Here is a 13,134-nt window from a genome sequence, read left to right on the forward strand (position 1 = left end):
AAAATCATTAGTATTTATTAACTGATATGAACAAAATAATGAATATTCTGGAAACTGATCCCTTAGAAATGTTAAAAAAAAAAAAAAGGTGAAAACTTGAACTGTCAGTATAACTGAAAACCGCTTTTTATTTACTTGTTTTCAACTATACTAATAATTGACCAAAACAAAAATACAAGTAAAAAATACTGTTGCATTAACCCCATTTTAGCATCACTAGCTGTGCACCAATGGCTAATGTCACTAAGAGGGATGCACAAAAACTGATACATATATTTAAAATAAAAAAATTAGTTTAAGGCACGATTTAACATATAAGAATATATAAATTTATATATTTTCTCTCACTCCTTTTAATTTAATATTGTTTAGGAAATTTATTTTGCAGATTGCTTTATACTGTCTCTATATTAAGAGTTTGAACAACATGCTTTTCTATTTTCACAGTCGACAGTAAAGAATAATTTACTTTGTATTTTGCATACTTATAAATCAAAAAATATAAAGATACCACATTTATACTGAAATTTCACAATAAAATAAAAAGCTGTTTTGCTTCTTTTTTTTTTTTTTTTTTTTTTTTTTGCATTCTTTTTTAATATCTAACCTAGTATCAAACAGCCCAAGACAGGAAACCAACATGCAAAATGCACCAAACCCTGAAATTTCAGAATTATCTAGTTAGTACACTAGATCATGCCCCACCATTTAACAAAAAGGTGGATCATATGCCACCATTTAACAAAAAAATTTAACAAAATAACAACAGTTTTAAAAATAAATGGAAAACTAACAGTATCAGCAATGTTGTGTGCATACAAACATTATCTTCCCTATCAACAATTTGCTACTGCTATCATTTCTAAAACTAGGAAGCCATTTTTGGCCATTTTCTTGGATGTTTGACAGGCCAGCAGTGCTATGTGGGGCAACACAAGCATCACACTGATGTAGTGACCAATGCTGCTTCCTTAGTTTTTTTTTTTTATATTTTACAAGCAGTTCAAGTAAATGATTCTGACCATTCATTGGTCAATGCTGCGTCCTAATGTACTGCTGCTACCGTGAAAGGAAAACTGTTGAAAATATGGCTGTTCCATTTCTTCAGAGATAGAATTTAGAGGGCCATGATCAGGAGGAGTGAGTTCCACAGTTTCACCAGTAAATTCTTGGTCAAAATACCTTGTATCTGTATCAGATGTGACCTGTGGTTTAAATGGTGGTGTCACCTAGGATTAAATTAAAACATTTAGTAAAAACAGTGAAATATCAGTAGTAAACTCAAAGCATATTAATTATATGTGCATTTATTTATTTTTTTCTAATGAATAATAACAAATCTGAGTACAGAAATAAACATAAGCGAAATTGAAATTTCACCATTAGGTCTGCGATGGTTAAATTTCAGTTTATTAATAGATATCTGTAAGAAAAGAGTAATGTGAAATACTTTCCTAGAAGAAAATGGACACAGCCTGAAAAAACTGAACTCTAAGTACTAGAGTAAAAAATTACTGAAAGCTATAATACCCTTCGCAAAACCTATAATAGTTACTATAATAGATGGTGTAACATTAATTGTGTAGCTGGGGCTTAGAGGGGAACAGGTATTCTGTGTGTTATCAGACACAGAGTCTAAAACACTGATGGATCCAATATCTTTCTATTACAGAAGATTTAGGAGAAGTCCGGTTGGCCCGATTCCTTAAAATCAACTCATGCACACCTCGATGATAAGCCCTGTTATGCACTTAGGTGGCAACGAAAGTGTGGAGTGGCTCTCTTCAAGACGCCTGGTCAGCGTGAAGAGGAAAAGCCCAAACCCTCCAGCATATGACAGCATGACAAAACAAATGACCCTCAGTCCCCAGCAGCTTTCACTTCCCCTCTTATGGCAGCGAGAGGATCAGAGTGGAAGCAGAGGGTGCGAAGAATCTCTGGGTACGACTGGGCTGCCATGCACGGAAACTGAACTTGGCCTGTTACAACATAAGATCGCTCATCAGCGAAGACAGGATATTAGAGCTGGAAAAGGAATTAGAAAATGTGAATTGGAATATCATCGGTTTGGCTGAAACAAGAAGAAAAAATGAATCATAAGTTTATCAAGTGGAAATCTGCTCCACACCAATGAAAGGAGTTAAGGTGGAGTTGGGTTTCTGGTCCATAAATATTTAAAAAACAGTTTGGAATTCAAAAGTACATCACCAAGGGTGTCAAGACTAATACTCAAGATTTCTAAGAGGTACAAGCTAAAGGTTAATGATTTATGCACCAACATCGAGCCAAGATGAAGAGGCTGAAGAAATGTACACCGAAATTGAGTCTTCTAGATGAGCCGAAAACCCACTACACTATTATTATGGGGGACTTCAATGCTAAGGTTGGAAAAAGACAAAATAGTGCAGAAAGGGGAACTATAGGAAATTTTGGAATTGGTGAAAGAAATGAAAGACTTGTGGAATTTGCAGAATCTCAAGGATTGTCAGTAATGAACACTTTTTTTCAAGAAAAGGGTAAACAGAAAGTGGACATGGAAGAGTCCAAATGGATTAACAACTAATGAAATCGACTTCATCCTCACTAACAGAAGATATATTGTGAATGATGTTACCGTCCTGAATAAGGTAAATGTTGGAAGTGATCACAGAATGGTAAGATGTACACTTGATATAGATGTAGGAAAGGAAAAAACTGACTGGAGTAAATAATACAAAGGTCTTTTGAGATAACAGAAGAGGAAAAAAAGCAGTATGTACTGGAACTTAACAAGTTTGAGCTTCTGCAGACAGCTTAGGACCAAGATATCGATGAGGAATATTACAACTTTCTGAAAGTGATAAAGCCCAAGAAACCTATAGGGAAAAAGAAATCCAAAGAAGAAAAAATTAGTCAAGAAACACTTGTCATGATGAACCGAAGGCGACAAATGAAGAGCAAGATAAACACTGACAAGGAGAAAATTGAGTATACTGAGTTATGCAAAGCCATTAGAAAGAGACTCAGAAAGGACATAAGATTTAACACAAGAAAAGTAGAACAAGCAGTAAGGGAAAACAAAGGACTTAAATCAGCAGCCAGGAGCAGTAATACAGAAAGACAAATGATACTGAAACTGAAGAATAGCGATGGTGTTCTTATAAATAGCAGAGAAGGCATAATTCAAATAGCAGAGGACTACTATAGAGAATTATACAAGGAGCGAGGGAACGATGCCAGCAGTGGGGAAGATGGATCGCAAATTAGCAACACATACGACATACCCGATATTCTTCCTGATGAGGTAGAACATGCATTGAAGAAAATGAAGAATCAGAAAGCCCCTGGGGAAGATGAAGTTACTGTAGAGTTGTTAAAATTGGGAGGAAGAGACATAACACAAAAACTGGCAAGGCTCTTCACAAAGTGCATTAGAAAAGGTGTGACACCTAAGGAGTGGAATAATGCAATCATAGTTTTGCTGCATAAGAAAGAAGATAAATTAGAAATTATAGACCAATTAGCTTGTTATCCCACATCTACAAGTTGTTCACAAGGGTCATTACTAAAAGATTAAAAAGAATACTTGATGAGTATCAAACGAAACAGCAAGCTGGCTTTAAGACAGGATTCTCAACTATGGATCACCTTCACGTAATATCATAGCTAATGGAGAAAGCAAATGAATATAAAACACCATTATGCCTGGCATTTGTGGATTATGAAAAAGCATTTGACTCCATACAGCATAAGGCAATGTTTCGGGCACGGAAAGACAAGACAAATACCCCATATATTATGATTTTGAAGAAAATATAAGAGAACGCTACCTCCTTTATTAAACTAGACAAAGACAGTAGAAAATTTAAAATCGAGAAAGGAGTTAGACAAGGAGACACAATATCTCCGAAGCTGTTTACTGCTGACCTTGAGGAAGCTTTCGGAAGATTAGAATGGTCGCAGAAAGGAATCAATGTGAATGGAGAGTACCTAAACCACTTACGATTTGCAGATGAAATTGTGGTATAAGCCATGATCCCAAAGAATTATAGGAAAATCTTAATCAGTTATACACAGTTGGTAAGGATTTTGGACTAAAGATGAATATGGCTAAAACAAAAGTAATGATGAACAAGTATGCCACAGAAAGTGAAATAATGATTGAAGGAGCAGTAATTGAAAAGGTGGAGTCATATACTTATCTGGGACAAGTTATTAGCTGTAATAATGATAAATGGCTGGAAGTCAAGAGAAGAATAAATTTTGGATGGACAGCATTCAGGAAATATAGTCACATACTGAAGAGCAATATCCCAGTTTGTCTGAAACGTAAAATAATGAACCAATGTATACTCCCCACCATGACTTATGGAAGTGAAACTTGGGCACTCTTCAAAAGAATGGAAGAGAAGCTGAGAGCTACACAGCGAAGAATGGAACAAATTATATTGGGAATCAGACTGTTAGATAAGAAGAGAACCACATGGATTAGGCAGCAAACTCAAGTAAAGGACATTCTTATCAAAACGAAAGAACTAAAATGGTCTTTGGCAGGAGACACAGCTCGAAGACATGACAGATGGACTAAGAAAATAACAGAATGGTACCCAAGAGGAGCTAGAAGAAAACGGCAGAGATGGATAAATGAAATTCATGAATTTGTGGGTAGTAAATGGATGGCCATTGCACAAAACAGAAGGAACTGGAAAGTTGCTGGAGAGGCCTTCACTCTGCAATGGATTGAAAATGGCTGATGATGATGAATTGTGAAGCTTAGAGGTTTTTTTTTTTTTTTTTAACAGGGATTGGCTTGCAGCAAGAAAGACATTTCATAGAAGAGTTTTTACTTCTGTTTAAACTATACTTTATGACTGCCTGCACACAGGTCACTTTGTTTATGAATTTAGTGTTATCGTCCATTTTGTTTCCTGGTAGGTTGTCTATCTCCATTTTATATTTCTTGCATTGCTTTTTTTCTGTTGCACAGTTTAGAATAGGCTTGACAGTTTTCTTTGTAGCTGGCATGCCAACCAGGCTACTGGTTTCATGATCTGTGTTCACACGTATTTCTAAATACGTGTGAATGTATTTAGAAATGCTTGTGCAAGACAAAAACATCAGCCATCAGAATTTATAACATCTGACTGAATTAAGTATATATAAATATACTTAATGAGAGTCATTTACCACCTAGTATTACCTGGTAACACAAAGGGACGGCATTCTTCCGTGTGGTGTGGGTGCCACACCTCGACCCCTGCTTATGTTGGTTCGCACGCGGGTGGTCATCTCCAGTATACTAGATGCCATATTTCAGGAGTTATTGATGAAGGTTATACCCAGAGTTACTAACAGTCCTGCATTGTGAAGGTGCAAGCAGAGATTTGGCCATCACAGATCAACTGAACTTTGCCGAAATTAGGTCCACTTCACTTCAGTTTTAGACTCCAAGGTAGCAAGCCCAGCTTGACATACCTGAGAGAATGTCTGTGACAACCTCAAGGCCCTTTGGAGAAATAGGTATTCTTCCTTTATAAAATTATAAAGGGAGAATAAGTATTAGTATTAAACTTGTTCCAGTAATTTAAGACTAACTGGCTAAAAGAAAACTTCCCACAATCCAATTTATACCTTGGAATGTGAAATAACAATGGGTGCTAATCTGGCAATAACCTATAACAGGCTTTTCAGAAGAATTGGAGCACAAATTCTGTATTACAAGAAATTAGTGGAGGCCATACTATGAAGGGCTGAAGCTGTAACTGTCACAAAAAGCCCAATCCCATTCTAATGTTTGTATGAAATTCAACATATTCAAATAATCAGGATGGGGTACAGTATGCATATATTTACCTTTTTTTCTAAAAGATCCTGCCAGTTGATGTTACGAAAAAAAGGATGAAACATAATTTCCTTTGCATCATCTGGTCCTCCACCAAGCCTAGAAAGACATATCCTAAGCATTACAATCAATTACAGTTAACAAGTGTATATATATATAAATGTTTTTCTGTAAATCAACATAGAGATTGTGCCTAATGTACACAGCATTCAAAAGCAGAGAGAGTTAATCTTTCCTCTTAACTAGAAGAAGGGATAGGAGTCAGCTAAATATAGTTTCTTCACCATTAAAGTAACTAAAAGCCAAACAATGAGCACACAGTGTTTAAAAGGAAATGAACCCTAACCAATCAGACAGGGAATATATCACAATGGCTTCACCAATAACAAACCAGTATTGGTGAGTTTTTTATTTATTTTTTTACTGTTGAGAAAGGAGGCGGATGCCTCTGAAAGCTTCAGGATTGTATCGGTTTTAGTCTCATTGTTTTATCGGTATTTTAGTGGTTTTATTTTCATTATTTTATCACTTTTATTCTCATAAATTCTTATATATTCTATATTTATTGTAAATGGATTATATTTTTATTTTTATATTAATTTAAAGAAAAGTTTTATTTCATTAGTTCTATGTATATTTTACAGTATTAAAGTAAATTAAAAAATTATTTCAGCAACAGTTGGTGTTCGTGTGTAATTTTGTGAATATTGGTGAGTTTGTGTAACGGGGGGGGGGGGGAATCGCTATTTTGCATGCAGAGATATATGGTGTTATACCCAATGTGGGTTTGTAAGAATTGCATATGCTTACTAAAATGAGAGAAATTAGCTTTCATTTTGGGTTGCACAAATGTTGAACTGCCTTGTAAATCAATATTACTTAATTTGGTTTTATGTTTCTTCAGTATATATGTAGTTTAAATTTCCACTGAATTCCTTGCAAATTTTACTTGCCATGAAGTATGTGATTACATTTATAATCATATGGCCAGCTACAACAACCACCTTTGAAAGCCACATCAAAAGATTGTGGCACCTCCATAGCCAGGTGAGCAGGAGCAGCAGTGCATAGCACACGCTTGATTAGACTGGGGTTCGAGCCCGTACCCACCAAATACAGAGGATGCAGAAAGGTCAGGGAATGACCACTGCATATCCCCAGAGCAATATAGTAGTAGTAGTAGTGGCACTTGATGCAAGAAAGCAAGTGTAGGAGCTTATGCAGCATCAGCCAAAAAAAAAAAAAAAAAAAAATCGCACCATACCCTCCAATTGCCTGTCCAGTTCCTCCTTAAATTTATTTAACCTATCAACTTCCACAACAACAGAAGGAAGTTTGTTCCAGCAATTAACCACCCGCTGGCTAAAGGCAAATTTCCGCACATCTATTCTACATCTATCCTTTCTTAATTTGAACTTATGTCCCCGTAGGTTCGTATTCTGAACAAGTGGGAGGATCCCATCAGAATTCAGCGTGCTCAACCCATTCAAGGCCTTATAGACCTCAATCAGATCACCGCGCAGGTGCCTAGTCTCCAGCCACTGCAATTTGCAGAACTTAAGCCTCTCTTGGTAAGAGGATCCCTTCATTCCCCTCACCAATCGTGTTGCTCTTCTCTGTACACGCTCAAGCAAATCTACATCCTTCCTAAACTGAGGCCTCCAGACCTGTACGCAGTACTCAAGGCGTGGCCTGACCATTGCCTTATACAGAGGGACAATCACCTCCTTTTCCCTGCTAGCAAAATTCCTATATATCATTGACAAAACCCCATGACCTGCCCTAGCAGCCTGTCTATATTGCTCAGAAAACTTCATATCTGACTGCACAATTACTCCCAGGTCTTTTTCATTTTCTACCACCTTAAGTGTAGTACCACACAGTTGGTACGTTTCTCTGGGGTTACTTCTACCCATATGCAGTACTTTGCATTTGTCAAGGTTAAACTTCAGTTGCCACTTCTTAGCCCATCTGCCCAAATTATCTAGATCCTGTTGCAGTAGCACACTGCCATTACTGTCATTAACAACCCTGCCAACCTTCGTGTCATCTGCAAACTTCGACATTAAGCCTGATATACCTTCATCAATATCATTGATAAATATACAAAACAACAGTGGACCCAACACCGAACCCTGTGGGACTCCACTAATAACATTAGTCCACGAAGAGCAGCACCCATTGATTACCACCCTCTGTCTTCTCCCACTTAACCATCCTTTTATCCATTGTAGCAACTTACCCTTAATACCATTCTGCTCCAATTTGTACAGTAGTCTTCCATGCGCAACAGTGTCAAAAGCTTTCCTGAAATCCAAGTATATGATATCAAAATTATTTTTTGCATCCAGTTCCTTTGTGACCACATCATAATAACCAATCAAATTTGTCAGACAAGACTTTCCCTTAACAAACCCATGCTGTGTCTGAATTATTGCTGCAGTCTTGTCTAGATGATCCTGCAATGCATCTTTAACCAGTGACCCCATTATTTTACCCGGAACAGAAGTTAAACTAACTGGTCTGTAATTATTCGTGTCACCCTTCGAACCTCCTTTGTGAATTGGGGATACATTTGCACATCTCCAGTCCGTGGGAACCTCCCCTGAATCCAAGGATGCTCTCATAATTATGGCTAAGGGTTTGCTTAGTTGCTTTGCCGCCTCCTTTAATATAACTGGATAGATCCCATCCGCCCCAGGTGCCTTTCTTATGTTTAACTTCAACAATTTCTCCTCCACTTTGCTCTCAGTTATTACAAAATCATTAAGCACACTGCTACAATTTGATAACTTTCTTCCATTTTCAAACTGTAATGATTCCTCACGTGTGAATGTAGATGCAAAATACTCATTCAGTTTGTTTGCTATCTGAGCAGGATCATCAACAGTCGAACCATCGATGTCAAGTGGACCAATCATATTCAGCCCCTTCCTTTCAGAGTTTATATAAGTAAAGAAATCCTTGCTGTTTTTCTTAGCATCTTTTGCCAAAGATTTCTCGTAATCCGCCTTTGCCTGCCGAACCTCCTTTGTGACCTGATTACAGACTAGCTTATATCTGCTACAGGCTTCTGCGTCGCCTGATAATTTATATGCATCCCATGCATTTTTCTTCTCTGTCACGAGTCTCATTAGTTCATTTGATAACCATTTAGGCCTAAACCTTGAACAATATTTCTTCATCGGTATGAAAAGTCTAGTAGCTTCCACGATTAATTCCTTGAATGCTTCCCACTTAGAATTTACTGTTTGTAACATCGTCAGTCGATCCCACTGTACAGAATTTAAAAACTGTCTGAGACCACTGTACTCCCCTTTACGGAAGCAAAAACCCTTTCCTTTACCCCTGACGGTAGTTACCTCTTTGAGTAAATCCCACTTCAGCACACTGTGATCACTGCCACCTAGTGGTTCCTTTATCTGCAAATTCTTAATACACGAATGATCACTGCTGATAACCAGATCAAGAGTATTACTTTCTCTGGTTGCCTCTCGAACATGCTGCTGCAGAAAACAATCATCCAATAAATCCACAAAAGTCTGACTAGTGTGTGAGTGACCAACCCACAAGTTCCAGTCAATATGGCCTTAGTTGCTAATGCTCCTAAAAACCAAATAACAAAGAAACAAACAAAAGACTATACACTATTACATTATTGTTGCAATGATAAAAAAAAAAGTCTGTTCTTAATGTCTATATAATATTGATCGTCTGGGTGGTGATATCCACTGAAAATAAATAACAGTAGTCTTCTCTACTAGAGAAGCGTTATTTATTTGAAGTAGTGCAATACCAGCCTTCTCGTTGTGAAGGCATCCACAATATGAGATACTATTAAAACAATGCCTTTTACACTACATACGCATTTCATCTTCTAATACATTATTATTTATACACCATTTGGCATCTCTCATATTGTAGAAATAACTTTGCAACTGTGACGGCATGTTGCATTACCAGGGTACCTGCCCACTCACTGATGACGAAGCCAAAAAGCTTCGAAACGATCGTCTGGGTGGTGGTATCCACTGAAAACAAATAACAGTGGTCTTCTCTACTAGAGAAGCATTATTTATTTGAAGTAGTGCAATACCAGTTATCTCGTTATGAAGGCACCCACAATATGAGATACTATTAAAACGTTGCCTTTTACACTACATATGTAGTTCAAATTTATGGGTAAACTATGGTGTATCTACATCGATATTATATAGTTAATTACCTAAACCCATAAGAAATTATGCCTTGTGCATTTCATCTTCTAATATGTTCTTAATGTCTTTAAGCACGTTTAAAGTTATAGGATACTACAATTTCATTTTCATTTATATACATATCATACAATATCCTGTGATTAACAGGAATTACTACAGTAAAAATATACTGATGACTAATATCACATTCTTTTTTTCTTTGATTATCAATGAAGGGAGTCCAGTTTTCTTTTTTTTTTTTTTTTTTTTTATCATGAATGCTACCTGTTTCATGGAAACTGGTTACTAATCATGAAATTGATTTATTTGGTACTGGTTAATCAGGAAATTTTTCTTGGCTTACAAACAATTTTGAACAAAGGTATTGTTTGGCAATAAACACATTCAGATGGGGAATATCTCATGAAGTTTCACATGAACAAACCAGTATGGATGAGCTTGTGTAAGTGTAATTCTATACTTACATATGGTATCACAAACAAGACATGAGTAAACTCTTCATCTCTCTGTATCAATCCTAAATATCAGCATAAACTTCTAATACAAATCAGAATTTGTATTAGAAACTATAAAATAGCCCTAGCAGACTAAATATCAGTTTGTGAGAAATTCCCAATCTTCTAAATGTTAATCCATATTAGTATTAGCAATGGCCACATGGTGCAAGGAAGCCTATGCTTATGCTGCACCATGTGGCCATTGCTAATACCATGTGGCCATTGAGCATAAGCCATAGGCTTCCTTGCACCAGCCAAAAAAATAATAAAATAAGAGAAAACGAAATAGACAACCTATGCGATTCCTTGCATTAACTTTGGATAATTAATAAGTAATTATCCAGCTGACCTTTGAATTTCCCCAAACTGTCAGCCCTTACCACCCATGTAGGTATTCAAGTAATTTATAACTTGCTAGCTAAAATAAAACTTCCTGCAATCCAGTCTAAACACTCCCTGCAACTTCAAATTATGGACCCTTGTACTAGAATCATTTATAACTGTGAACATTTCATTTTCACAGATATAATTCCTCACTCATTTTGCTTATGCCTCTCAGAGCTTTAAACATCTTTAAACAGAGCTTGGAAACTAGGCACTCTAAGGTGCCTAGTTTCCAAGCTCTGTAACCCAAATATTCGAAGTCTTTCCTCATATGGAGGCTGTTTTGCCGATTTCACCATGCAAGTTACCAGTTTGGTAACTTGCATGATGAAATCGGACCCTTTCAAGAAGCACAATGTCTTTCTTTGGGTGCGATCTCCATACATGAACACAGTATTCCAAGTGTGGTCTAACAATAGTCTTATATAATGGGATTATGATAACCTTATCTCTACTCGCAATTTTTCAATAAATCATTGATAGGACACAATGGGCCTTTCTTGCAACCAGTCTACAATGCTCGGAGAACTTCATATCTGACCTTATCGTAATACCCAAGTCCCTTTCCTCTACTTTCAGTTTTAGTTCAACTCCACCAAGCGTGTAAGTTATTTTGGGGTTACTGTTCCCCATAATCCCAATACCTTACACTTTGTTGGATTAAAGCATAGCAGCCATTTTTCTGACCATCCCTGAAGTCTATCACTCTGAAGCAGCTCTGCTTTGGCGGTGATCATTAACTACTCTACCAATCTTTACATCATCTGCAAATTTAAACACCACTCCCTTTATCCCTTCATCGATGTCATTTATGAAAATCAAAAACAATAGTGGTCCTAATACTGATCCTTGGGGAACCCTGCTTCTTACATCAATCCAATCTGAGGAATAACCATTTATCACAACCCTCTGCCTCCTGCCCCGAAGCCACCCAGCTATCCATCTAAGGATTTTACTTGTGATTCCAACCTGTTCCAACAGCTCATGTGGGACTGAGTCAAATGCTTTGCTGAAATTCAAATAAACAATGTCGAAATTATTCCCTAAGTCCAGCCCTTGAGTGACCCTGTCAAAATAGCTAACCAGATTAGTTAAAACTAATCAAATACACAAGAAAACTATTATAGTAAACAGTTATTTGCTATAATTTTTGTCATTAATGATATGCATATTCGGTTACTATTAATTTATGTAACTTAACACACACACACACTTCCACTTAATAGCTAGTTTTCTGAATATGTTAAATATAGCATTAGCAGAGGCATATGATGCAAGAAAGCAAGCTTATACAGCATCAGCAAAAAAAAAAAAAAAAAAAATTCCCATTTCACCAATCCATTTGCTCCAAAAGTTTGTCCAATTCTTCCTCGAATTTAAGCTATCAACTTCCACAATGACAGATGGAAGTTTGTTCCAGCAATGAACTATCCGCTGGCTATAGGCAAATTTCCGCACATCTCTTCTACAACTGCAGAAATTCAACTGAAATTTCCTCAATTTGAGTTTATGCCCCCTCAGGTTCTAATCTGACGAAGAGATAGAATTCCATCAGCAATGAGCCTACTCAAACCATTCAAGGCCTTAATACACCTCGATCAAATTAGAGCATACTGTCATTACTGTTATTAACAACCCCGCCAAATTTTGTACCATCTGTAAACTTTGACATTACACTTGATATATCTTCATCAATATCATTGATAAATATACAAAACAACAACGGGCCCAACCCCTGGGGGAGGACTCCACTAATAATATTAGTCCACGAAGAGCAGCATCCATTGATTACAACTCTGTCTTCTCCCACTCAACCATCCTTTTATCCTCAGTAGCAACATACCCTTAATGCCATACTGCCATACAATAGTATCAAAAACTTTCTTGAAATATAAGTATATGATATCAAAAATATTTTTTTGCATCCAGATCCTTTGGACCCCACATAGTACCCAATCAAATTGGTCGACAAGACTTTCTCCTTAACAAACCCATGTTGCGTCTCAATTATTACTGCTGTCTTGTCTAGATGATTTTGCAATGCTTCTTTAAACAGTGACTCCATTATTTTCCCCCAGAACAGAAGTTAAATGAACAGGTCTGTAATTACTCATGTCACCCTTTGATCTCACTGTTTTTTTTTTTTGTTTTTGTTAGTTGTTGGCACATCGGCTTCTGTGGCCATATTGCACCTCCCAAGGTTTTTGCATTTTCT

General features: G+C 36.7%; 1 protein-coding gene across 3 annotated transcripts in view; it reads right to left on the minus strand.

Annotated features, from left to right (window-relative positions):
- Nucleotides 1-568: 568 nt before the first annotated feature.
- The window catches only part of Akt (AKT serine/threonine protein kinase), a 151,094-nt gene continuing 138,528 nt past the window's right edge, over nucleotides 569-13,134 (minus strand). For all 3 annotated transcript variants that reach the window (XM_090375762.1, XM_090375760.1, XM_090375761.1), the window contains 2 exons: nucleotides 5,833-5,920; nucleotides 569-1,229 (listed from right to left, as the gene is read on the minus strand). In XM_090375762.1, the coding sequence (XP_090231888.1) occupies nucleotides 1,026-1,229; nucleotides 5,833-5,920 (292 nt within the window). In that variant the 3' untranslated portion in view covers nucleotides 569-1,025. The remainder of the gene's footprint in view (nucleotides 1,230-5,832; nucleotides 5,921-13,134) is intronic.

This window comes from Mastigoproctus giganteus, chromosome 6 (genome assembly GCF_048544385.1).
Source record: "Mastigoproctus giganteus isolate SK-2022 chromosome 6, ASM4854438v1, whole genome shotgun sequence".
Taxonomy (NCBI): Eukaryota; Metazoa; Arthropoda; class Arachnida; order Uropygi; family Thelyphonidae; genus Mastigoproctus; species Mastigoproctus giganteus.